This window comes from Astatotilapia calliptera, chromosome 3 (assembly GCF_964374335.1).
Source record: "Astatotilapia calliptera chromosome 3, fAstCal68.1, whole genome shotgun sequence".
Lineage (NCBI taxonomy): Eukaryota > Metazoa > Chordata > Actinopteri > Cichliformes > Cichlidae > Astatotilapia > Astatotilapia calliptera.
The window spans coordinates 48,632,196-48,655,206 of NC_137424.1; the positions used below are offsets into that span (position 1 = coordinate 48,632,196).

Here is a 23,011-nt window from a genome sequence, read left to right on the forward strand (position 1 = left end):
TACACTTTACTGTCTAAAAGTATTAAATATATTAAATACCCACCTAATCGTTCTAACTTACTGTCATGTAAAAGATCGCATCAGGCTTCCCGTCAGTTTTAAACTTTAATTTTTTGGGGGATTATAATATTGGTAAAAAAAAAACAATCCACTTCTAACCACGAAAAAAAGTGTCGGCATAAAAAACTAATTAACTGATTAAACTCATTATAATTTCACCTTGACTGCCTGTCTTCCACATTAAACGGCTTTTATCGGAAGCTTGTTTTAATATGTATTGTGCTACTGTTGTAAGCTACGTTAAATACTGTTATAAAAAATATCAGTTAAAAATATTCAAAATATCAGGAACAGGAAGATGTCAGCTGTGTTTGTATTTGTTTTCTCTCGTTATTCTTTCTTCCCCCCCCCCCCCTTTTTTTCCTCATGACGTTTGTGTGTTTGTTTCTCTTCCATGACGTTTCCAGTAACCGAGTATTTCGTAGTGACGTGTCGCAACTCCTTACAGTTGAATTTAAAGGGCTGGTTTCGGGATTAATATGGAAAAAAACGAAACTGAAACTGAACCAGAGAGGAGCAAAGTTTGGAGACAGCAGCAGATCGCACAGCCGAGGATCGAGACATTGCGAGATACGAAGGAGCAGGTAGGCTGCTCAGCACTTTGGTGTTTACTTTTTGAAAAGTCTCATGACAAAATAACCTGACAATCTCACTAACACTCCCTCTCGTGCCTGCATGAGTGAAGGAGAATCAGATCATTTTAAAATATTACGACTTTGTATAATATTATATATTATATGAATTTTATTTTGTGTAGATGTTGTGAAGTCATCTTGTGTGTGAATTAAAATCTAACAAGTTGATCGTTAACTGGTAGTTTGCAGAGTGCAGCACACAACGTTATATAGACACAAACTCCAGTTAATTACACGTCGATCGTTTGAAGATAAGGAAGCTGTTACAACCTGCGGGGTGTGTGCTCAAACTACTTTTTTCCACTAGGCTGCTTTTCTTTCCATGGCAGGAATAAACAAATCCAACCTGAAATACAAATACTACTCTTGGAGAGTCATTTTAACTCCTTCTAGTCCAGAGCAGACATGGTGTGAGTGTTTGTGCTGTGCAAAGGAAAATGTCACTTCCCCCTTCTTCACGCATAGTCAAACACTGAAAGGTAGATTTATGTATGGGTTTATATAAAGAGACATGATATAACCATAAATTCATGTTTTATGGTGACCTGCATCAATAAAACTAATTTCGTTTTATTGTTACTAATTGCATTTATGTAGATCCCCGTGTTATGTACACGACCCATGTCTTTGTACATTTATATTTGACTAAACATCATGTACACTATAACCACACATAAACATTCATTTTTTCTCCTACACCAAGTTGATTGGGATTAGACACAAACTTATGCAACACAACTCCAAACGGTTCATGTGTAACAGTCACTGTTACACATGAACCACTGAATAGTACTTTTGTCGCACTGTATAAGGGTCTTAGATTTGAATTCAGGCTGGGGACAGTGTGGCGTTTGCATGTTCTCCCTGTGCCTGGGTGGGTATTTCCTCCCACAGTAAGGCAAGGCAAGGCAAGTTTATTTGTATAGCACAATTCAACAACAAGGTCTGCTTTACAGAGCCATAAGAAACAAAAACAAATAAAAAGCATGATTTAAAATTGATTAAAACAAGCAAACAAACTAACTAACTAATTAACAAACAAACAAACAAAACAGTATATAAAATCAAAACAGATAAAATCACAAATAGATAAAATCAGTAGTTAAAATGTAAGTTTTGAAATTTAAGCTTAAAAGTGTGGATTTGGTGCTTTATTCAAATGCAGCTGAGAACAGGTGAGTCTTCAACCTGGATTTAAATAAACTGAGTGTTTCAGCTGATCTGAGGCTTTCTAGGAGTTTGTTCCAGATATAAGGAGCATAAAAGCTGAATGCAGCTTCTCCGTGTCTGGTTCTGACTCTGGGAACTGATAAAAGACCAGATCCAGATGACCTGAGGGATCTGGAAGGTTCATACTGGGTCAGGAGGTCACAGACATGTTAGGTCAATCATGTTGCATGTTGTTTAATCTTAAGCCCTGGTCACTCTTGATGTAATCACAATGTAATCTTACTGTGACAGAACTCTTTAACTTCCTGTTTTCATTTGGCTAGAGAAATAAATAAATATCTCATTAATCTCATATGGATATGTATTTCTGATATAAGGACATCTGTGTTAGTAACTATGACAGCATTGAACCGAAAAAGCTATTTTTAACCTGAAACCCGCATTAAACCCATTAAACTACTGTACAAGTAGTTTGGTTCCTAATGTTAAGAAAAGCACAATACTTGAAATAATCTGGAAGAATACTTACATTTCCGAAAGTTTTAAACACAGCCAGTATGCAGTCTGCACCACAACTATATGGTCACACGCAAAATAAAAATAAAAATGATAAAGCTCTCAATTTAAGTTTTATTAATCACCTGGCTATTAGAATGAAGAGAAACAGTAATGAGAAAACAGATGAAAGAAAAACTTCTTGCCAGAGGATGTAGAGGTGTGGTGAAATTTAGGGAAAGATAGACATAGAGTTAAGGATGTTAAAGTAAATTAGACATGATTAAATCATACACCGCTCATTTTTGCTTTACTCACAAATATGTTGACAAAATTTTTTTACAGACACCCAACTTATCAACATGAACAAACAGGTTTGCCACTGCGGTTGGACCAAACATACAACTTACCACGGCTTGAGAGTTCACCAGGGATTGAAGGGATGCACGCCAAAGGGAATGAGGATCCCTCAAAGTGAACAATCCAGGTTCTCCCATAAACCGAGCTACAATGAAGCTCAAATCAAAATAGAAGAGCCTTTTGTGGATTACTTCAAGAGTTCTGGTGAGTGTTTGTGCTGATGTAGGACCAGGAGAAATATTCTCACTAAAACTTCTGTTATCATCCCAGTTTACAGTGCCTGTCTTCTTTCTCTACAGTCTTTGAGACTCCACAGCGCTCTCGTCAAACTACTGAACTTGAAGATTTGAGAGCTCGTAATTTTCTGCAATCTTCTATCGGTGGACAGCAGGTACTGCATATTTCTTAAGGACGACAATTCAGATGCATGTAAAATGGACTTACACAGAAGTATACATTATCAAGCCAAAATAAAGCTCCTCATAAAGAGCACAAGGTGGCCGAAAACATCACTTTGCCAGTTTGCTAAGAATTTACAGGCCTTTTGCCTGCATTACAGATTAATTCCTGATTTCAAAGTAAAACTATATAAACATTAGTTTTATTCTTCCTCCAAAGGTAAAGAGTATGTAACCTGAAACCCTTATTAAACCCATTCAACTACTGTACCATTAGTATCACATTCTGAGTTTGGTTCAAAATGTTAACAAAAGCAAGATACTTCAAATAATTTGGAACAACACTTACTTTTCTGACGGTTTTAAATACAGCCAGTATGCAGTCTATACCACGACTACTATGGTCACAAAAAATAAATGGAAATGATAAAGCTCTTAATTTAAGTTTTATTGATCGCCTGCCTACAAAAATGAAAAGAAACAGATGAAATAGAAACTGCTTACCAGAGGAGTGTAGAGGTGTGGTGAAATTTAGGGAAAGATAGACATAGAGGTAAGGATGTTGTTAAACTAAATTAGACACGAACTACATCCTTAAATCATACGCTGCTCATTTTTGCTTCACTGACAAATATGTTGATAATATTCTGTTGCAGACACCCAACTTATCCAACATGAACAAACAGGTTTGCCACTGCGGTTGGACCAAATATACAACTTACCACGGCTTGAGAGTTCACCAGGGAATGATGGGATGCACGCCAAAGGGAATGAGGATCCCTCAAAGCGAACAATCCAGGTTCTCCCATAAACCGAGCTACAATGAACCTCAAATCAAAATAGAAGAGCCTTTTGTGGATGACTTAAAGAATTCTGGTGAGTGCACCGATGGTACAGCATTTGTGCTGATGCAGGACCAGGAAAAATGTCCTCACTAAAACTGCTGTTATCATCCCAGTTTACAGTAACCGTTGATGTATTTCAGCATTTTATGTATTTTAGCAGTATAGTGACCCCAACATCACGCTTAAACCATTCATAACTGATAACAGGCATAGAACAGTTTACAGTGACAGTCTTCTTTCTCTACAGTCTTTGAGACTCCACATCGCTCTCGTCTAACTACTGAACTTGAAGATTCCAGAGCTCGCCGAGTTCTGGACTTTTCTATTGGTGGACAGCAGGTACTGCATATTTCTTAAGGACGACCATTCAGATGCATGTAAAATGGACCCATACTGAAGTATACATTATGAAGCCAAAATAAATCTCCTCATAAAGAGCACAAGGTGGCCAAAGGCATCATTTTGCTCATTTGCTAAGAATTTAACAAGCCTTTGGCTGCATCATTCAACAGATTCATTGCTGACTTCAAAGTAAAACTACATAAACATTAGTTTCATTCTTCCTCCAAAGGTAAAGAGAATGTAACGAGTTCCATTTGTTTGTTTGTCTGCCTGTCTTTCTGTTTCTTAGGAAGATGTTAGTTTTCAATATCATTTTTAAATTTTGTGTGATGTTTGATACCAATAACAACTCCAGCCGATTTCATTTTGGTGAACAGAACTTCACTACAATAGGCCTTGGAGGACATGAGCACCTAGGATGACTAAGCATTTTACCTTGACCTTCTTTGTTTGAGCGTAAGGTCAAAGTTGACGCTTGCGCTCTGTTGCTCTTGTTGTAGCTTATGGTTGGCACAGCTCACAGCTCAGTAAGCAGCAATCAGTCTTAAACAGAAAGCTCTGTGTTTGCATACAGCTCAGTCAAAGCCACCACACCCCTAACTTTAGGCCTTTATTAATATCCACATAGATAGATCATATAGCCAATTTTTTGACAGTAAAACTGTTAGGAAGGGGGCAACTATTGTAGTTTTGTACCTGGTTTTAAACATGTATTTTAATCCTATTTAGCCTGACATTTTGACACTAGAGTCTGTCTGTTGGGACTGAATCACTTTCGGAGCCATCCTCCAGTGGCCACTAGAGGAACTGCTGTTTATGAGAATTCATTTTCCAGCCCAATATTAATCAGTTCTCCAGGTTGATTAATAATTGGATTGTTTATCCACCATTACATTAACATTTGCAGTGTCCAGTGACATGCTTCATGTGTGCTATCATCTCTGGTACAAGCTCAAAGCAGGAACTCTTTTATATATATATAAAATACAGGAAAAAAAAAAAATGCTCGCAAACCTGAAAAACACAAAACTCTCGTGCCAGCAAATCTCAGCATAACAGTCGACTCTTTTTTTTAAATCTCATTATAACTTGTAAATATTATACGTGTCCTTTGTCCTCTTTCAAGGCTAAACAAGAAAAACTGAAAGCTCATTTACAGCAACAAATTCATATCAGAGAGCACAAAATGGCAGAAGTCAGATCATCAGTAACAGACTGCAAGGTAAAGACTGTAACATATGTTTGATTTTTTTGTTTTGTTGTTTTGTTTGCTTTAATATCTTTGCTCTAAACCCTCCATTCTGTTTGACGGCTTTCAGGCTAGTTTGGATGCAGAGTGGCTGGAAGTCAACGATTTCTTCTCAGACATAATAAAAGTTGTGGAGGATGCTCGGCAGCAAGCCCTTCAGCCTCTGGAGGAAAGGTTGGTCCTGTGAGATTATGATGTTGCAGTTAGTCTCTCAGTTCATCAGTGAGGAACAGCTTAACATCACCACGGAGATCCTTTGTGTTGCTACGGTGCAGTACATTTGAATAAAACAGGCTCTCTTGTGCACACTCTAGGAGACGGAAAGTAAAAAGAGACACTCAGGATCTCCTCCAGAAGCTTCAGAGAGAAATTGATGTGCTCAAAAAGGCCATTGATGAGTCAATCAAAAACCCAGACTTGGAGGTGAGCCACAAGGTCCTGAAGTCCATCTTCTGGTCTTTTGAATACTGGAGCATAAAAGCACTTAAAAGAGGAAACATTTAATTTCTATTCTGTGTCAGTTCTGCTTCATTTAAAATCATTACATTTAATGATGTCTGTACACATATACAGGTTTCTCCTCTAACAGGCCTGAATGACTCTAACTGGAAAAACGTACATGTTGACACTTCACTGTCCTTCGGCACACTGAGAGCTACGACTTCAACCATGATGAAGCAAATTCACAAGGAACTGGATAAACTCTCACCCATCGGTGAGTCTTTTGATTCATCATGACTAGTATTAAAATCTATACTTGATATACTGCATCTTACTCAGATTTCTACTTCCACAGAATTCAAGAGGATTCCTACATTTGCAGGTGTGTATGTCAAATTAAGAACAGTATTAAAATAGAAAGAAATGGCAATTGTTCCACATTTTCATTGTAAATACATACAAGACACACTGATGGACAACAGACAAGTCCCAGATGTTGACATTGACTAACAGAAGGAAACAGGTGCGGCTCAAATGTTGAAAGGATGGATCCTCAGTTTCTTATTGGAAAAAATCCTTTGGGAAATTATCATGTTTGACCTAAGTTATAACTGATTTCAAAATAAAATCCCCATGATACTTACAGTATAGGTATTTAGATTCTTTAAACTCCGGCATTTAAATGTAGTTTACTAAACTAAAATCTAATTTTCTTATGTAATATTCAAAGGTCATTTAGAAAACAATGGCAAAGATCATTTTAAGATAACCAATTTTAATATTTTCTCACTTGTTATCTTTTTATCCAGTTAATACAAGTAGCTGGTGAGATGTTGAAACTGTATGACATGAGTTATATTTTTTCTGTTGATGATCTCTTTCTGGTCGTACTGTAACAATTAAATCATCTTTTTAATCACGTGTGTTCTTTTGACCGCAGTGGACGTGAAGCTGGACCCCACCACCGCACACCAAAGACTTGAAATTTCTGATAATGGGAAAAAAGTGAAAGATAGTGGAAATATGTCGACAGATCCTGACTCTCTGCAGAGGTTTGATGTATTTGGAAGTGTCCTGGGGCTCAACAGGCTGTCCTCTGGCAGGGCATACTGGGAGGTGGAGGTCAGGAATAAGCCCGGGTGGGATCTGGGTGTGGCGAGACGTGACGCAAACCGCAAGGGGAAACTCTCAATCAGTCCTGACAATGGTTACTGGGTTGTTGTACATTATGAAGATCAGAAATATGCAGCCCTAACAACACCACCAGGGAGCCTGTCACCTAAAAGGAAACCTCGGAAAGTCGGGGTGTTTGTAGATTATGAGGAAGGTCTTGTGTCCTTTTACGATGTGACATCTCAGTCTCACATCTACTCATTTACTGAGTGTTCGTTCGGTGGTGAGATCCTCCCGTACTTCAGTCCACATCTGAAACAAAATGAGAAAAACAGCGATCCTTTGATTATCTCTACTGTGCAAAAGCAGTAGTAATCACATGTACTGGATCTGGTGCAGTGAATGCATCACTGATAAGCAATATATGTGTCCAGGTGTGCAGTAACAGTTTAATGTTTTTTCTGTGTTTAAACAGAGTTTTCTTACCTCTCTACCAGGCATTTGCTTGCCCAATTTTCAACATTATTCATTATAACATGCATTGATGAAGATCTCCTGACTCAGGTTTTTATGTACTATATTTTCTCACTTTTATTTTCATTTGAAAAGTAAAAACTAAGTCTTACATACAGCAGTGCAAATGTATGAATTTACAGAAACAATTGTTAGCATGCGTGTTGAAACACCTTTTGCAAAAGACAGAAATGACAAAATCTCTTCTAAAGATAAAGCTGTTAAAACACTTTAGACACTATTCCTGTTTCTTTAAGAAAAAACATTAGGACATATTATGATCAAATGATGTTACGTACTGATCACCAGTAACTGGAGCTGGTAGATTTTTCAAAATCAGCTATTAGCCAATTCCTATCACAGTAGCATGAAAACACTATTTTTTAAAGTTTTGTTTTATTTATCTTCTAATCCCTTATAAAACAAATTGCAGACAACCAGCAGACTGAGGAACTTCCTCTGAAAGCTCTTGGATTATCCCACTGTTGGTCTCCTTCACTCACTCACGTGTCCCGGATAAATGTCTTCACAGACATTTTAAACACTTTGACCAATTTTTTCACTGCCCCTTATTTGGACATTTGTAGCCTAAACCTCTGAGTGCTATGTCACGTTTGCAGCATTAAAATCATGCACCTAGATAAAGGTAACAATAAGAAGTAATTTTGATATGAATCCCTTGAATGCAACAGGACACTTGACTTTGTTGTACGTGGACTGGTGTATGTATGAATCTGAATCCTTTAGTAAATAATATAAGTGTGTGTATGTGCTTTTCTACTCACTTTGAGCAGATTGCTTTCTCACTACAAGCCTTGGGGTACTGGGGGTAACTCAGGACTCAGGATCTGTGACACACAGGGGAGCCAGGGATCAAACCACAAACTATGCCAATAGCAGATGGCCTGGCTTACCAACTAAGCCACAGGGGCCTCTAAAATGTTAAGTTAACTTTGTGCATTTAGGGTTATATCAAATGTCTGCTTTCTTAAGAGTTGCAAGACTTGAGTACTTGAAATCTCTGTGTGCCTGTGACATTTGGACTCTGCTATGTACAGCTGTGATCCCTTCCACCACCATACATGCACACATACTCATTTTCATATAAAAAAATCAAAAATTATTTATAACCACGAAAAATTAATACCTAATCCTAGGTGCTTTGGGCATTTTGACCCCTTGAGTGATCTGTTGGTCCCCACAAGTACAGCATCATGCCAATTTCATGTGCTAAAAAGGTGTCTAAACATGCACACACAGACACCTCAGCACTCTCTTCCCACGGCTCTGACTATAAATGCTGTTTGTTTTAATTGTATAACAAAGGATGGATCACGAGTTCTTCGTGTTGTGTTTGGCTGATTGTCCATCACTTACTGTGTCAACAAAATGTTTACTTACTTACTCTTTGTAGCTCTGTTTTACAGATCCTTTTTGTAACTATTTCAATCTGCTCAATCATTTGTTTCATTTTGTAGTTTTGCTTGTCAGACTTCTTACATTGTGGTCTTCAGGAGTCACTATATGCCATTTAATAGATGTGTGTAATATATTTTATGACATCAGATGTACAGAAATGAATAAAATTGTCATTTAGGAACATTTGTTTTGCATTTTTTTGTCATGATGTTACCACAAATAAATTTGTGGCATATACATATAATGTATTATTATTATTATTATTATTATTATTAATACTACTACTAATAATAATAATTGATATTATTATTTATTTGTCATTTAGGTGAATGTGGCAGTAACAACAGGGTGATGCTGCTTTTATCTCCTTTGAGTTGAAATGTGTCCCAATAACCACAGTTTATCTTTACAAGATTCACTTCTGACTTTACTGCACTTTTATTTGTTTCTGTCACAAACACTCACCTAATTTTCTCATAGTTATTTTTTTTAGATATCTTGCTTGATCAGATGTGACTAGAATAAGGCTTCTTGAACCATTATAAGCTTCATTCTGACCTGTGATTCTCATCAAACAGTTCCCATTCACCTGGTCCTCTATTATCGTGTAGCAGGTTCTCCTCAGAACCATCCACAAAGGCAGGGAGCTATTGAAAGATTCCATCAAACCCTGATGTTCTTGTTGTATGCTTATTATACAGAACTGGATCCTGACTGGGAGGAGAGACTGCCGTGGCTCATGCTAGCAGCAAGAGAAGTCACCCAAGGTAGTACTGGGTTCAGCCCATATGAATTGGTTTTTGTTCACACTGTTCAGGGTCCAGGAGCAGTTTTACAGGATGACTGGAAGACCCTCCCACCTCCTGTAAATCTGGCAGACTATGTTAATGGCTTTAGAAGGAGGTTGTATGAAGCTGTAAAACAGGCAAAAGTTCAACTGAACACAGATGAAAAATCAGTTTTACTGTAGAGCTGAAACACTTGAGTTTAGTTCAGGGGACAAAGTGTTGGTACTGCTTCCTGATATTAACTTGTCCATATTCTGTACTGCAGCAGGTGTCAGATCAAAATGATCTGGTTGCTACTCTTGAACGCAGAAGGAAATCACAACTTTTTAATGTAAACCTGTTAAATCTCTACCATGTTCCTGTATGTGGTGCAGAGGATGTGACATCAATTGTTGTGGCAGCTCTTTCAGAGGGGTTGGTTAGTGGGAGGGTTGAAACTGGGGAGGAATGTTTGGCAGCGTTTCTATCACACTTCACTGGAAAAACAGGATCAACTGAAGTCTGAAGTGAAGTACATGTTGATAATATTGCTTCATGTTCAAATTGATCATCCCCATGCTTACTTGTACAAAAACCAGATCTGACCTTTCAACCCTGCACCGATTGTCGTAAAGTTAACCAGGTCACAAAGATGGATTCTTTCCATTGTCACGTGTCAATGACTGTGTGGACGGGATAGTCTCAGCAAAATTTGTCAGTAAATTTGACTTGTTAAAAGGTTACTGGCTGTGCTCAGATGCAGGCAGTAGCGTTTTTTGATACGGGCGACACGGGCGGTTGCCTGAGGCGGCATCGTTGTGGGGGGTGTCACGGGCATCGGCAAAACAAAATGTAAAAAAAATTGCTCGTACTCATGTTTTCTATCACCCATTTGCTGGGAGTTAGGCCGCCGATAAGTTTCTCAAAGCATTTATGCAACTGGGCGATAGTCATTCAGGCAGCTCACCATGTTCTTCTTGGGCACTGGAGTGGCTGACTTAAAGCGGGATGGTATAATAGACTGTAGCAGTGAGAGGTTGAAGATGGTGATGAGAACACTTTAACAGTCTTTGTTGTTGTTACACTCTCAGTATGTATGAGAGTATGAGAGTACAATTCTGTTCCTTCTGCAAATATACCCCAAACCGTGTTGTCAAAACAGTCCTGTAGGCCTGTGGTGGCTTCTGTGGTCCACACTACTCGATAGTGGAGAAGGAAGCATTGGCTTATGGGCTCTATAAAATTTTTGAAGTGTATGCAGGGGCAAGTGATAATCCTATTGTAGCTAACACAGATCAAATTTTTCATTGCTCTGAGTCTGGGGACCCAGTGTTTATGTGTTTCTGTTTTTGAATAATTTTTTGATTTAGCATTGTTCTTGGCATTGTTATTTGTATTTCTATTTTCCTTAATTCTCCCCTGTTATATTTGTTAGTTTCTAGTCTTGAGGCTTTGTAACTGTGCCTCCTCTGTGTTCCATGAGTCATGTCAAGTTAGTTGTGTTCTCATGTCTGTTCTTACCCAGTCACAGTGTCAAGTCCACGTTTCAGTCCATGTCTCATGTGTCCTGTTTTATTTTGGTAGTCCCTGTCCTGTGTGCAGTGTATATAGTTTTCTTCCTCCTTTGTCTCACTATGTCGTATTTGTCCCATTTGTGTTCCACTTACGTTTGGATCACCTAAATCCATGACAGTCATTCAGGCAGTAATGCCTGGACTGGAAACAAGCACCTGCGGCTACACAATAATTACATTTTATTTTGAAAATATAAGTAATGTAACTAGAAAAACAAAGTTGTAGAAAGCATAAACTTAGGTTTACAGAAATTAAATCTGAGACTTTGTTTCATTGTAAGATTATAACAATAGTGGCAATGTTGTTTGTTTTTCAGCAGAACAACGTCTAGCATGTTGGCTGATGTACGTTTTGGATTTGAAAATAAAAGTTGGGCTGATTTTAACACCATTACAAGAAGTGGTGTTAATTATTTTTTATTTGCATACAGTGTTATATTAATTTAAGTATTGTACTAGAAATTTCAAGGATAATAAAGAAATGTGATTAAAAAATGACCACAAATTGTTCTTTAATTTAGTGGAACTTAAAATGTTTGTCAGTCAGTAAACAATTAGTATTGTACAGTCAGAAACTTAAAATCAAGTTGTTCTAAGTAATGTATACGTGCAATGAATAAGTTGTCCAAACATAGTCATCTTAAATAAGCTTTACTTAATTCTTTTTATTTCTGGGAACTATTTAGTTTGTAAGAGTATTGAGTTTCAGTTAAGTTTATTTTCACTTTAGCATATTTATTATTATTATGTCCATTTCGTACTACATACAGATGTTTAGTTAATATCTGCAGACAGACACATTTTCCCTGTAACAATGTTCTCACTCCAACATCAGTTTAAAAATTTGCTTCATGTAATGCTGAGCCAGTCATATTTTTGTGATTAAATCATAACTATATCTTAATTAAAGTATAATTTAAGTGCAATGCTGGTGTGCAGGGGTGCTTTGTGGGAATGCTGTTAACTTATTATAAAATGCTATGTCTATTTTAAGCTGTTAGCCAAATAATAAGCAAAGATATTTTTGTCTTTCTTAAAAAGTCAGATCCTTAGAGATTATTTGAAAAATGGATCAATGGCTATCACAAAATGAAACACTCTAAACCTGCACTGGGAAAACAATCCCTTATTTCACCTGTGATCACATACTTTGTTTTTCCTGCACAGCAATGACCAACACAAGGAAAGAGTTCAGCTGGTGTCAGGAGATGAAGAAAAAGCCTGATCACTTTCTCTGTACAAAAACAAGAGGCAAGGGGAAATCTTACTGGAAAATCCTTGGGAAACCTTACTGGGAGGTGGAGGTTAGCAACACAAGCATCTGGGTGTAATAAAAGCAAGCACAAGCCATAAGGAGAACCTCTCACAAAACCCCAAAAATGATTCGCACAAAGATGACAAAGTCTGCACAGTCCTCACAGAACCATCTGCTTCCTTTGCCCAAAGAAAAACCTCACAAACGTTGGAGTTTTTTTGAGTTACGAGGAAGGTTTTGTGTCATTCTACAAACCAAAGAGTGTTTGTTTACTGGGGAACTTCACCCCTATCTCAGTTTGCATGTTGAAGAAGATGGTGCCACTGCTAGCCATCAGTATACATGGGTGTGGTATTTTTTGTGAACTGGTTTGTGTATATGTGCATTTGTTTTTATTATATTTTTTCTTTAAGTGCCATGTTTGAAGCAGGTGCAGGGGTTCTACCCGGGTGTCAATGGTAAATCATTCAGTCCCAGTCTGCTGTCACATATTGCTTTTGCTTCATGCTGGAAATGGAAAATAAATAAACTCATCTATCTCTCTGCCTCTCTCTTCTTTATTGTCCAGTGAGGAGGATATGACACTTTTATGTGTTTAGCTTAAAAAAAACATTTTTTTAAATGACCTGCGTGCTAAATGAGGAGTGTCCTTTGCACACAAAGCCCCACCTGTGTGACAAACACCTCCACTTTTACACTTTAGGTATCAAAAATAGATTTTAGCATCTATATGTCAACTGTTTGTATTTGGGTTTTTTTTCTCTCTCTCGTTTTTCTTAAAGAATGAATGAACGTTGTTCCCTTTTTTTCCTCATGACGTTTATTTGTTTATTTCTTTTCCATGACGTTTTCAGTAACCAAGTATTTCGCAGTGATATGTCGCAACTCCTCACAGTTTCGGGATTGATTTTGCCGAAAGGAAACTGAAACTGCTGAATCTTTATTAGAGAGGAGCAGAGTGTGGAGAAAGCAGCAGATCTCACAGAGGAGCATCGAGATACGCAGGAGCGCAGGTAGGCTGCTCTGCACTTTGGTGTTACTTTGAACTTTTTGAAATGCTTCATGATAAAATAACACGACAGTCTCACTGACCCACTCACTCTCGTGCCTGCATGAATGAAAGCCTTGTTTGTAGAAGAATCAGATTATATTAAATCATTACTCCTTTGTATAATACTATAAGTATTATATATATGTTTTATATGTATTTTATTTTGTGTAGATGCTGTGACGTCATCTTGCATGTGAAATAAAATCTAAAAAGTTGTTAGTTAACTCGTAGTTTGTAGAGTGCAGCACACAACGTTATACAGTTGGGGGGTTTGATATAGGCGACATGGTGGGGGCGGGATTATGGGCATCGGCAAAAATAGTTGCTGCCACCAATGCTGCCAACGCATTTTTGTGCTTGCATGGGTACCAGTCAGTTTTCTATTGCCCATTTGTGGTGAGTAAGGGCGCCCTCCGTTTGCGAGGTGCGCCTGTTGCTTGCTGCACAGGGAGGAGAGGGGCGGGGCGGCGAGGTATTCTCTGGCTCGGTGTAGCGGTATAATAACCAGCTCACGAAACAAAAACAAACCAACGGACACAAAAACACCAGACTTATAATTTGCACCGATGTGTTTTCTAAATTCTATCACACAGATATACTCGAAAATTGAGCGCGAGGGCCCTCGGTGCGCCTACTTGCTGCTGCTGCTGTGCTGAAGTCTCACACACAACCTGTCGAGGGGGGTGCTTCCAAATAAAGCTCATTTCATTCATAATGTTGTCACTCCAAGCCCATTATGTATTGATTATTTTTTCCTGGGTTGCGCGAAATCCCAGAAAAAAACCCTATATAAGCCGAATCCGTGCACATGCACACAAACTTATACAACAGAACTTCTGTTAATTACACAGATCTTTTCAGGATAAGGAAGCTGTCATGGCTATAAAATTAAACCGCAGGTTGCACGGTGTGTGCTAAGCTTTTTTTCCACTAGGCTGCTTTTCTTTCCATGACAGGAATAAACAAATCCAACCTGAAATGCAAATACTACTCTTGGAGAGTCATTTTAACTCCTTCTAGTAGCTACAGATTAAATGTCAGGGCGTGAGTGTTTGCCTATAATTATGTGTTATATGTGTGGTCAAAGTTTGAAAGGGAGATGAGTTTTAAAATGAATGTTTAATGCTTATTAAAAATAATAAAACACTAATTACATTTATGTGGCTGTAGCTCAGGTGGCAGAGCAGGTCAGCCACTAATCAGAAGGTCGGTAGTTCAATCCCAGGCTGCCTTCTGGCTGCATGCCAAATATCCTTGGGCAAGATACTAACCCCATGTTTGCCTACTGGTGGTGGTCAGAGGGCCCGGTGGCGCCAGTGTCCGGCAGCCTCGCCTCTGTCAGTGCACCCCAGGGCAGCTGTGGCTACAATGTAGCTTGCCATCACCAGTGTGTGAATGGGTGAATAACTGAATGTAGTGTGAAGGGCTTTGGGGTCCTTAGGGACTAGAAAAGCGCTATACCATTTACGCTTTACCATTTATGTGTTATGTATAGGATCGATATTTCACCACATTTATGCTTTATTTAGGCAGATGGCCACCCTTCCCCAGCCTGGCTCTGTGGGAGGTTTCTTCCTGTTAAAAGGGAGTTTTTCCTTCCCACTGTCGCCAAAGTGCTTGCTCGTAGGGGTCATATGATTGATTTCTGTATGTATTATTATACCTCATAATGTAGACCTTACAATATAAAGTGTCTGGAGGCTACTGTTGTTGTGATATATAAATAAAAATTGAATTAAATTATTCAATATTATGTATAAGTACATACATGTTGTAGCTTGATAATGTTTTTTAAAATCTCAGTGGAATGGTGACAGTTTTAATGTATATCTTTACTGACATGAACTCTCCACACTAAGACACAAAACTGTAATATCAGTGGGTTTTTTTTGTTGCACATTCAGTGCCACTAGAGGGCGCCTAATCACTGTGCAACACAAGCGAGTCCGAGGTGTAATTTTTGACAGTTTCACTTTTTAAAAAAAAAGTATTTTTATATATAAGGGGTAATATATTTGTCTTAGTATTTTATATGTCTGTCTTGTAAAGTGGAACAGAGAAATGATGGGTAACTGAGGGGCAAAAACAATATGGTCATCATTTCTTTCTGATATAAGGACATCAGGACATCATGCAGTAATGCCTTGAAAGGTTACTTTTAACCTGAAAAGCACAACTTTTAATAGTAAAAAAAACTCTTCTAAAAGTAGAGTATACACCATAGCAGAAACTATGAACACACAACAAGCCTTTAACAAGACAAGCTGGAACCACACAGGAAACACACCTTGAGGGAGAAAATGACAAAGAACAAAGGAGGACTCAGACATTGTTTACATACTAGGAAATCAGGGAGATCCAAAACACCAGGGAACACAGCTGAATGGAATCAGACTAACGGGCTGGGAAGTGGGAAGCAAAACTGAATAAAAAACACTCTTGATACGTGGACTATCAAAACTAATCATGAGGCAACAAACACTGAGAACAGGACTAAGATGTGAACCATAAAAAAGCCAGAATGTCAACAATACAGAACTGTAATACAGATAAATAAATTAAAAACCTGCAAAACACCCCAAAACTCAAAACTCTAGGATCATGAGAAAAGAAAAAACTGTGACTTTTAATTTCATTAGCAGAAGACAAACAATAATAACCAAATTGTTTGGAAAGAATAGCATTAAAATCAATTATTGAAGCAAACTAGTGATAAACTACCCTCACTGATAATTCACACATTACTCATATTATTCCTAAAATCTAAAACCACATTTTCTAAACAGTGCATGTATTTTTAATAATTGAACTCTTACTGGTTTCCCTGTTGTTTACACCCTTTTCTGTCTACTTCAGATACTCAACTCATCCAAAATGAGTCTTCAGGTTTGCCACTGTGGCTGGTCCAAAACGACAAGTTACCAGGGCCTCAGAGTTCACCAGGGAAAGATGGGATGTACACCAAAGGGAATGAGGATCCCTGAACATGAACAATTCAGTTACCTTCCTACAGTGACTATCCTGAGTCCTCAGATCAAATTAACAGACCCATTTATGGATATTTTCAAGAATTCTGTGAAGTCTGGTGAGTGCGCTGATTGTACTGCTGCCCTATAGTTACACTTTGTGCAGCTGCAGAGGCCGAGGATAAATTTGTCACTTTGACAGTTCGTTACAGTGTATTCTCACATTGTTAAGGAATGATTTACTAAAAAATAAACAAAGAATATGCAGGAAGAGTTAAAATAATCGTTCCTTAATGTGTCACACAAACACAACAGATTCAAACTCAAGCTACTACAGCTGGCCCAGAATCACAGTTGATCAGGACCTCGGAGATCTCCAGGGAGGGATGAGATCTACACAAAATCAACTGGAAGAGAACAAAGTTCAACTCTGGAGAAATCATCAAGAAGAATCTCATCAAAAGTGCAGCAGACCAACTTTCAGTCCTTCAGTCAAGGAGGAGGTATGGCTTTTTCACCAAAATATGAGAAATTACACTAGATTAGCATCGAACTGTATAATCACATCTGTTCTCTCCAGCAGAATATGTTTCTGCCATCAAGCTTCATCCCCCAAATCGATTCTCCAGCCAGACAAGCCTCTGCAGTAGAGATAATTAAATCATGTATGCATTTTAATTTAGTTAGTTCATAATGACAACACTCCAAAAAAGCAAGGTGGCTTAATTTAACCATTAATCCTCTTTTGTTACAGTGGTTGAAACTCAGCAACAGTCTGTGCCAACAGGTTCAAACATGGGCGAAGATCAGGGGCTTGATTTAGGCTCTGGTGCACAGGTACACAGATTTTCTTTTCAAACATATCAAAGAAGTGTTAGGACAACTTGTCAAGTGACACCCACTGAATCTCCACTTCTACTTTCCTTTTACAGTCTGTGTTCATGTCTGTGTCACAGACCTTCAGCAACCACAGTGATCACACAGACAACACAACCACAAAGATGGAGACAGACACATCATGTACGCATTACAATCTTCACAGCTGATGATAGTTCAAGCCAGCTTTGCTTGGTAATAACTCTCTTGTTCCTCTGCAGTCTTTGAGACTCCTCAGCGCTCTCATCAAAGCACCGTGAGCTCAGACAAAGCCCGTCGAGCTCTGGACTTCTCTACTGGTGGACAGCAGGTACTGCAGATTTCTTAAGTACAGTTATTCAGATGCATGTAAAATATGGTTTTAGTATAAATGTGAAACAATTTTGCTAAGAGTTAAACTGTATAAAGATTAATTTCATTACTTACTGCTTTCATATTTTAGGTGGTACAACTCTTGGAGCTTCCTGGGAAAGCAGCCCAGCACGCAGCAATCTGCCCCGAAGAAAAAGAAAAGGACATAGACAGGCTGAAAGAGAAGAAGACTAAAAAACTACAAAAGGTAATGCAGTTTTAATAGTTGTTAAAATAGTGGTTCTGAGTAACAATGTAATAATTAGTAGAATTTTCAATCACTAAAACTGAAAAAATTCTAAAAATGCTCCAAAAAGTGCCAACAGCACAAACACTGCTTGGAGGTCCAGTTCATACACTCATAGTAGTGGAAGTAAAGCCTCACAGAGTGTTACAGGCTACTGCTGCATGTGTTTGCACACCTTTTAGTCAAAGCCACCACACCTCTAGCTTTAAACCTCCCTAGTATCCACATTTAGTTAAACTGCAGAAATATCGCAAAGACACAAAAAACCTGGATGGCCTCTAAATTTCTGCTTCTAAATTCACATAAAACTGAGGTTATTTTACTCGGCCCTGAAAATCTTAGAAATATGATATCTAACCAGATTCTTACTCTGGATGGCATTACCTTGGCCTCCAGTAGCACTGTGAGAAACATTGGAGTCATTTTTGACCAGGATGTGTCCTTCTATCATGAGACCTTTGACTCTGAGCCATTTTCCTCTTTCAAGGCAAAACAGGAAAAGATGAAATCTGATTTGCAGCAGAAAATTCACATCAGAGAGCTCAAGATGGCTGAAGTCAGATCATCGGAAATAGACTGCAAGGTAAGGATGTTTATTTATTTTTCATTCGTTTGGTTTCTTGCTTTGATGTTACTTTAACACATCCACTCTCTTTTCAGGGTACTCTGGATGCCGAATGGTTGGAAGTCAATAATTTCTTCTCAGAGGCTATCAGAGTTGTGGAAGATGCTCGAAAGAAAGCCCTTAAGCCTCTGGAGGAGAGGTTGGTACTGTTAGTTTATCAGTGGAGAGCAACTGAACATTGCCAGTGTGCTGTTATAGAGCTGTACATTTTACTCTCTTAAATACTGTTTAGGAGACAGAAAGTGAAAGGAGATGCTCAGGATATCATCCAGAAGCTGCAAAGAGAAATTGATGTGCTCAAAAAGGCCATTGCTGAAGCACCCAAAAACCCAGACTTGGAGGTGAGCTTTGAGGACCTGAAGTCCATCTTCTGGTCTTTTTAACATCTCAGCATAAAAGTGCATTTCTGCACTTTGGAAATTCTGTTTCGTTAAACTCATTAAATCTAATCTTGTCATACGCTGATATTTACTGTGTGCACACACAGGTTTCGCCACTAACAGGCCTAAATGAATCTACTGACTGGAAAAATGTTGACACTTCACTCTCCTTTGGCACACTGAGAACTACGACTTCAGCCATGATGAAGCAAATTCACGACAAACTGGAAAAACTCTCATCCATCGGTGCGCCCATCATTTTGTTATACTTATATTAAAATCTGTATTTTCTGATTTATTGCCACTTACTAAAATGTTTGTTTCCACAGAACTCAGGAGGATTACAAAATTTGCAGGTGTGTATTTCAAAATGAAAACCTTATTTAAATGAAAAAATGTGATTGTTTTGCATTTTGATGTTTAATACAGATACATACTGATGAACAGCAGTAGGTCTTGTAATGGAAAATTAATAAGCTTTAAAAGTTGTGAAATTTTTAAAATAAAAACCAAAGCTTTATAGAAATTTAGCAGGATTCTCTCAAATTCCAAAATAAAAAAAGCCTTCAGCTCTTATTGTTTGCCAGAATTGAACTCGTCTTGTTAAGGTTTAGTTGGATGCAGTCAAAATTAATATGTAGATTTCCAAAATAAAACATAATTTTCTAATGTACTCTTTCAAAGTTATTTAAGAAACAAATGGCAGAGATAAGTTTTAACATTGCCTGTAGCGATTACTTTCACTCATTATCTAGCTGATGGTGATGATTGGTCATCGGGCAGTGAGACAGTTTGTATGGCACAAGTCATATTTTTGTTATTTCAGTTTTTTCCTATTTAAACACAAAGGCATAAAGTTTCTCCTCCTCAACTGTAACTGTGTCACTGTGGAAACAAATTGCCCCACAGTAATTTGTCTGCTTATATATTTCTAAAACTGCTCACTTAACTGCAATCACTTCCCCCCCTGAAAAAAGGGTCTATGGAAAAACATGAATAATTATTTTTAAGGATATGAACACGTTTAGCTCGGGCACATTTTATTACTCTCACATTTTGTCACGTGAACGATATTTGACACCTCTTGGCGAGCAGCAAACTCAACAAAATTAATGCACTGTGATTCAGTACTGTAAGATTTCAGGAGTTATGTGAATAAAATATTGGAAAATTAGCACAGTTATTAGCTAAAAAATATTAATATATTGTTTATTTACCAATGAAAAAATTAAATAGTGAGTTAGCTAACATAAGTAAGTAGTGTTTACTTGTTATGATGACAAGACCTCAAGGGGTCAGCATGGCGAACACAATGCCCTGATGCTCTTTTGTTAGCCTAGCTGCTTGTCGATAGTGTGAAACCTCTCTTTATTGCTTTATCCGGAGGAAGATGTGAAAAAAAGTTCAGGGAACGGTTAGGGTATCATGCATGCTCATATCTCATCTCCTTAAGATTTCATATACAAATATTATTTCTTACTGAGGACAAACCTGTTGTTACTAATGTTTCCATAGCAATACTTACCACCATGTTTGGGTCAGCTTTGGCTGAAATGTTTAATAGAAAAAGTAAATAAAGTAAGGGGAGTCTTCTATTGTAGTTTATCCATAACTCTTGTGATGCGTCCACACTTCTACCCACCACACGGTCCTGTTTTTTTAATCACTTGTGTTCTTTTGACTGCAGTGGACGTGAAGCTGGACCCGGCGACTGCACACCAAAGCCTTGAAATTTCTGATAATGGGAAAAAAGTGAGAGATAGTGGAAAGATGTCGAAAGATCCTGATTCTCCACAGAGGTTTAATATGTTTGGAAGTATCCTGGGGCTCAACAGGCTGTCCTCTGGCAGGGCATACTGGGAGGTGGAGGTCAGCAAAAAGACCGGGTGGGATCTGGGTGTGGCGAGACGTGACGCAAACCGCAAGGGGAAACTCTCAATCAGTCCTGACAATGGTTACTGGGCTACTGTACATTATGAAGATCAGAAATATGCAGCCCTGGCAACACCACCAGTGAGCCTTTCGGTTAAAGAGAAACCTCGGAAAGTCGGGGTGTTTGTAGATTATGAGGAAGGTCTCGTGTCCTTTTACGATGTGACGTCTCAGTCTCACATCTACTCATTTACTGAGTGTTCGTTCGGTGGTGAGATCCTCCCGTACTTCAGTCCACATCTGAAACAAAATGAGAAAAACAGCAATCCTTTGATTATCACTGCCGTGCAAAAACAGTAGTAATCACATGTACTGGATCTGGTGCAGTGAATGCATCACTGGTAAGCAATATATGTGTCCAGGTGTGCAGTAACAGTTTAATGTTTTTTCTGATGAGTTTTCTTAGATTTTCCAAGATTGTCCAAATTTCAACATTTTTAATTTTTCAACATTTTTCATTATAACATGCACGAAGATCACCTGACTCAGGTTTTTATGTACCATATTTTCTATTCAGTGTGCAGTAACAGTTTGCTCACCTGCCCATCGGGCATTTGATCGGTCAAATTTCAACATTTTTCTTATAACATGCATTAATGAAGATCCTCTGACTGAGGCATCAATTTTAGAGTTTTATTTTTTATGTACTATATTTTCTCACTTTTAACATTTGAAAAGTAAAAAATAAGTCATACATACAGCATTGGAAATGTATAAATTTTACAGAAACAATATGAACAATGAAATAACAGAAAATTATTAACCCGGGAAAAACAGAACACTGGAAACTAGGAGGTCTGGGCGTGTTGAAACACTTTAGACACTATTCCTGTTTCTTTAAGAAAAACGTTAGGACATATTACAATCAAATTATGTTACGTACTGATCACCAGCTAGAGGTGGTGCATTTTTCAAAATCAGCTATTAGCCAATTATTTGGAGCATTAAAATCATGCACCTAGATGAACTTCAGGAAGTCATTTCAAATTAATCCCTTGGATGCAACAGGGCACTTGACTTTCTTGTACATGGACTGGTGTATGTATGAATTGGAATCAGAATACTTTATTAATCCTTAAGAAAATAATATAAGTGTATATATGTGCTTTTCTACTCACTTTTACTACAAGCCTTGGGGGCTTGGGGGTTATTCAGGACTCAGGATCTATGACACACGGGGAGCCAGGGATCAAACCACCAACCTTACCATTAGCAAATGGCTTGCTCTGGCAACTAAGCCACAGGGGCCCTGTTGTTGAAAGTTGACTTTAAAATATTACGTTAACTTTGTGCGAATAAGCTTTGACTGTTGTCCTAAGAGTTGCAAGACTGGAATACTTGAAATCTCTGTGCCTGTGACATTTGGACTCTGCTGATTCTTTTCTGCTGTGTACAGCTGTGGTCCACTCCACCGCTGTATAAACACATACAGCACCCCCTTCCCACAGCTCTAACTATAAATGCTGTTTGTTATAATAGTTGACCAAAGGATGGATTACGAGTTCTGCTTGTTTGTTGTGTTTTTGCTGATTGTCCATCACTTATTGTATCAACAAACTGTTTACTTACTTACTCTTTGTAGCTCTGTTTTACAGATCCTTTTTGTAACTATTTCAATCTGCTCAATCATTTGTTTCATTTTGTACTTTTTCTACTCAGACTTCTTATATTGTGGTCTTCAGGAGTCGCTGTATGCCATTTAAAAGATGTATGTAATATAATTTATGACATTAAATGGACAGAAATTAAAGAGACTGTCATTTAGGAACTTTTTTTTTTTTGCATTTTTTGTCATGGTGTTACCACAAATATATTTGATAAGTAGATATCTTTAAAATCTATAACTAGATTTAAAAAATATAATATATAAATAGAACGTAAAATATCAACTATTATCATTAATAATAATAATAATAATAATAATAATAATAATAATGACATCAAGAC

General features: G+C 37.9%; 2 protein-coding genes across 4 annotated transcripts; both read left to right on the plus strand.

The window, feature by feature from the left end:
- The first annotated feature begins 417 nt into the window (after positions 1–417).
- Positions 418–6,678, plus strand: LOC113019148 (uncharacterized). Its single transcript, XM_080291594.1, has 10 exons — positions 418–644; positions 2,706–2,924; positions 3,020–3,111; positions 3,775–3,994; positions 4,211–4,302; positions 5,432–5,527; positions 5,625–5,728; positions 5,869–5,977; positions 6,128–6,269; positions 6,351–6,678. Exons 2-10 carry the CDS (start codon positions 2,723–2,725, stop codon positions 6,410–6,412), a joined length of 1,119 nt encoding a protein of 372 aa, XP_080147720.1. The 5' UTR covers positions 418–644; positions 2,706–2,722; the 3' UTR covers positions 6,413–6,678.
- A 2,731-nt stretch (positions 6,679–9,409) lies between these two features.
- On the plus strand, positions 9,410–22,829 carry LOC113019147 (E3 ubiquitin-protein ligase TRIM62-like). 3 transcript variants are annotated; one of them, XM_080291581.1, is made up of 15 exons: positions 9,410–9,807; positions 12,549–13,649; positions 16,544–16,772; positions 16,969–17,156; positions 17,234–17,318; positions 17,408–17,490; positions 17,586–17,673; positions 17,751–17,839; positions 17,972–18,088; positions 18,615–18,710; positions 18,788–18,891; positions 18,985–19,093; positions 19,240–19,378; positions 19,462–19,488; positions 20,820–22,829. In XM_080291581.1, exons 3-15 carry the CDS (start codon positions 16,562–16,564, stop codon positions 21,362–21,364), a joined length of 1,881 nt encoding a protein of 626 aa, XP_080147707.1. In that variant the 5' UTR covers positions 9,410–9,807; positions 12,549–13,649; positions 16,544–16,561; the 3' UTR covers positions 21,365–22,829. The 3 variants fall into 3 exon arrangements, with proteins under 3 accessions (XP_080147707.1, XP_026018477.2, XP_026018476.2); XM_026162692.2 differs by having other exon boundaries at positions 9,655–9,807; positions 17,237–17,318; XM_026162691.2 differs by lacking the exon at positions 9,410–9,807 and having other exon boundaries at positions 12,459–13,649.
- The last annotated feature ends 182 nt before the right edge of the window (positions 22,830–23,011 follow it).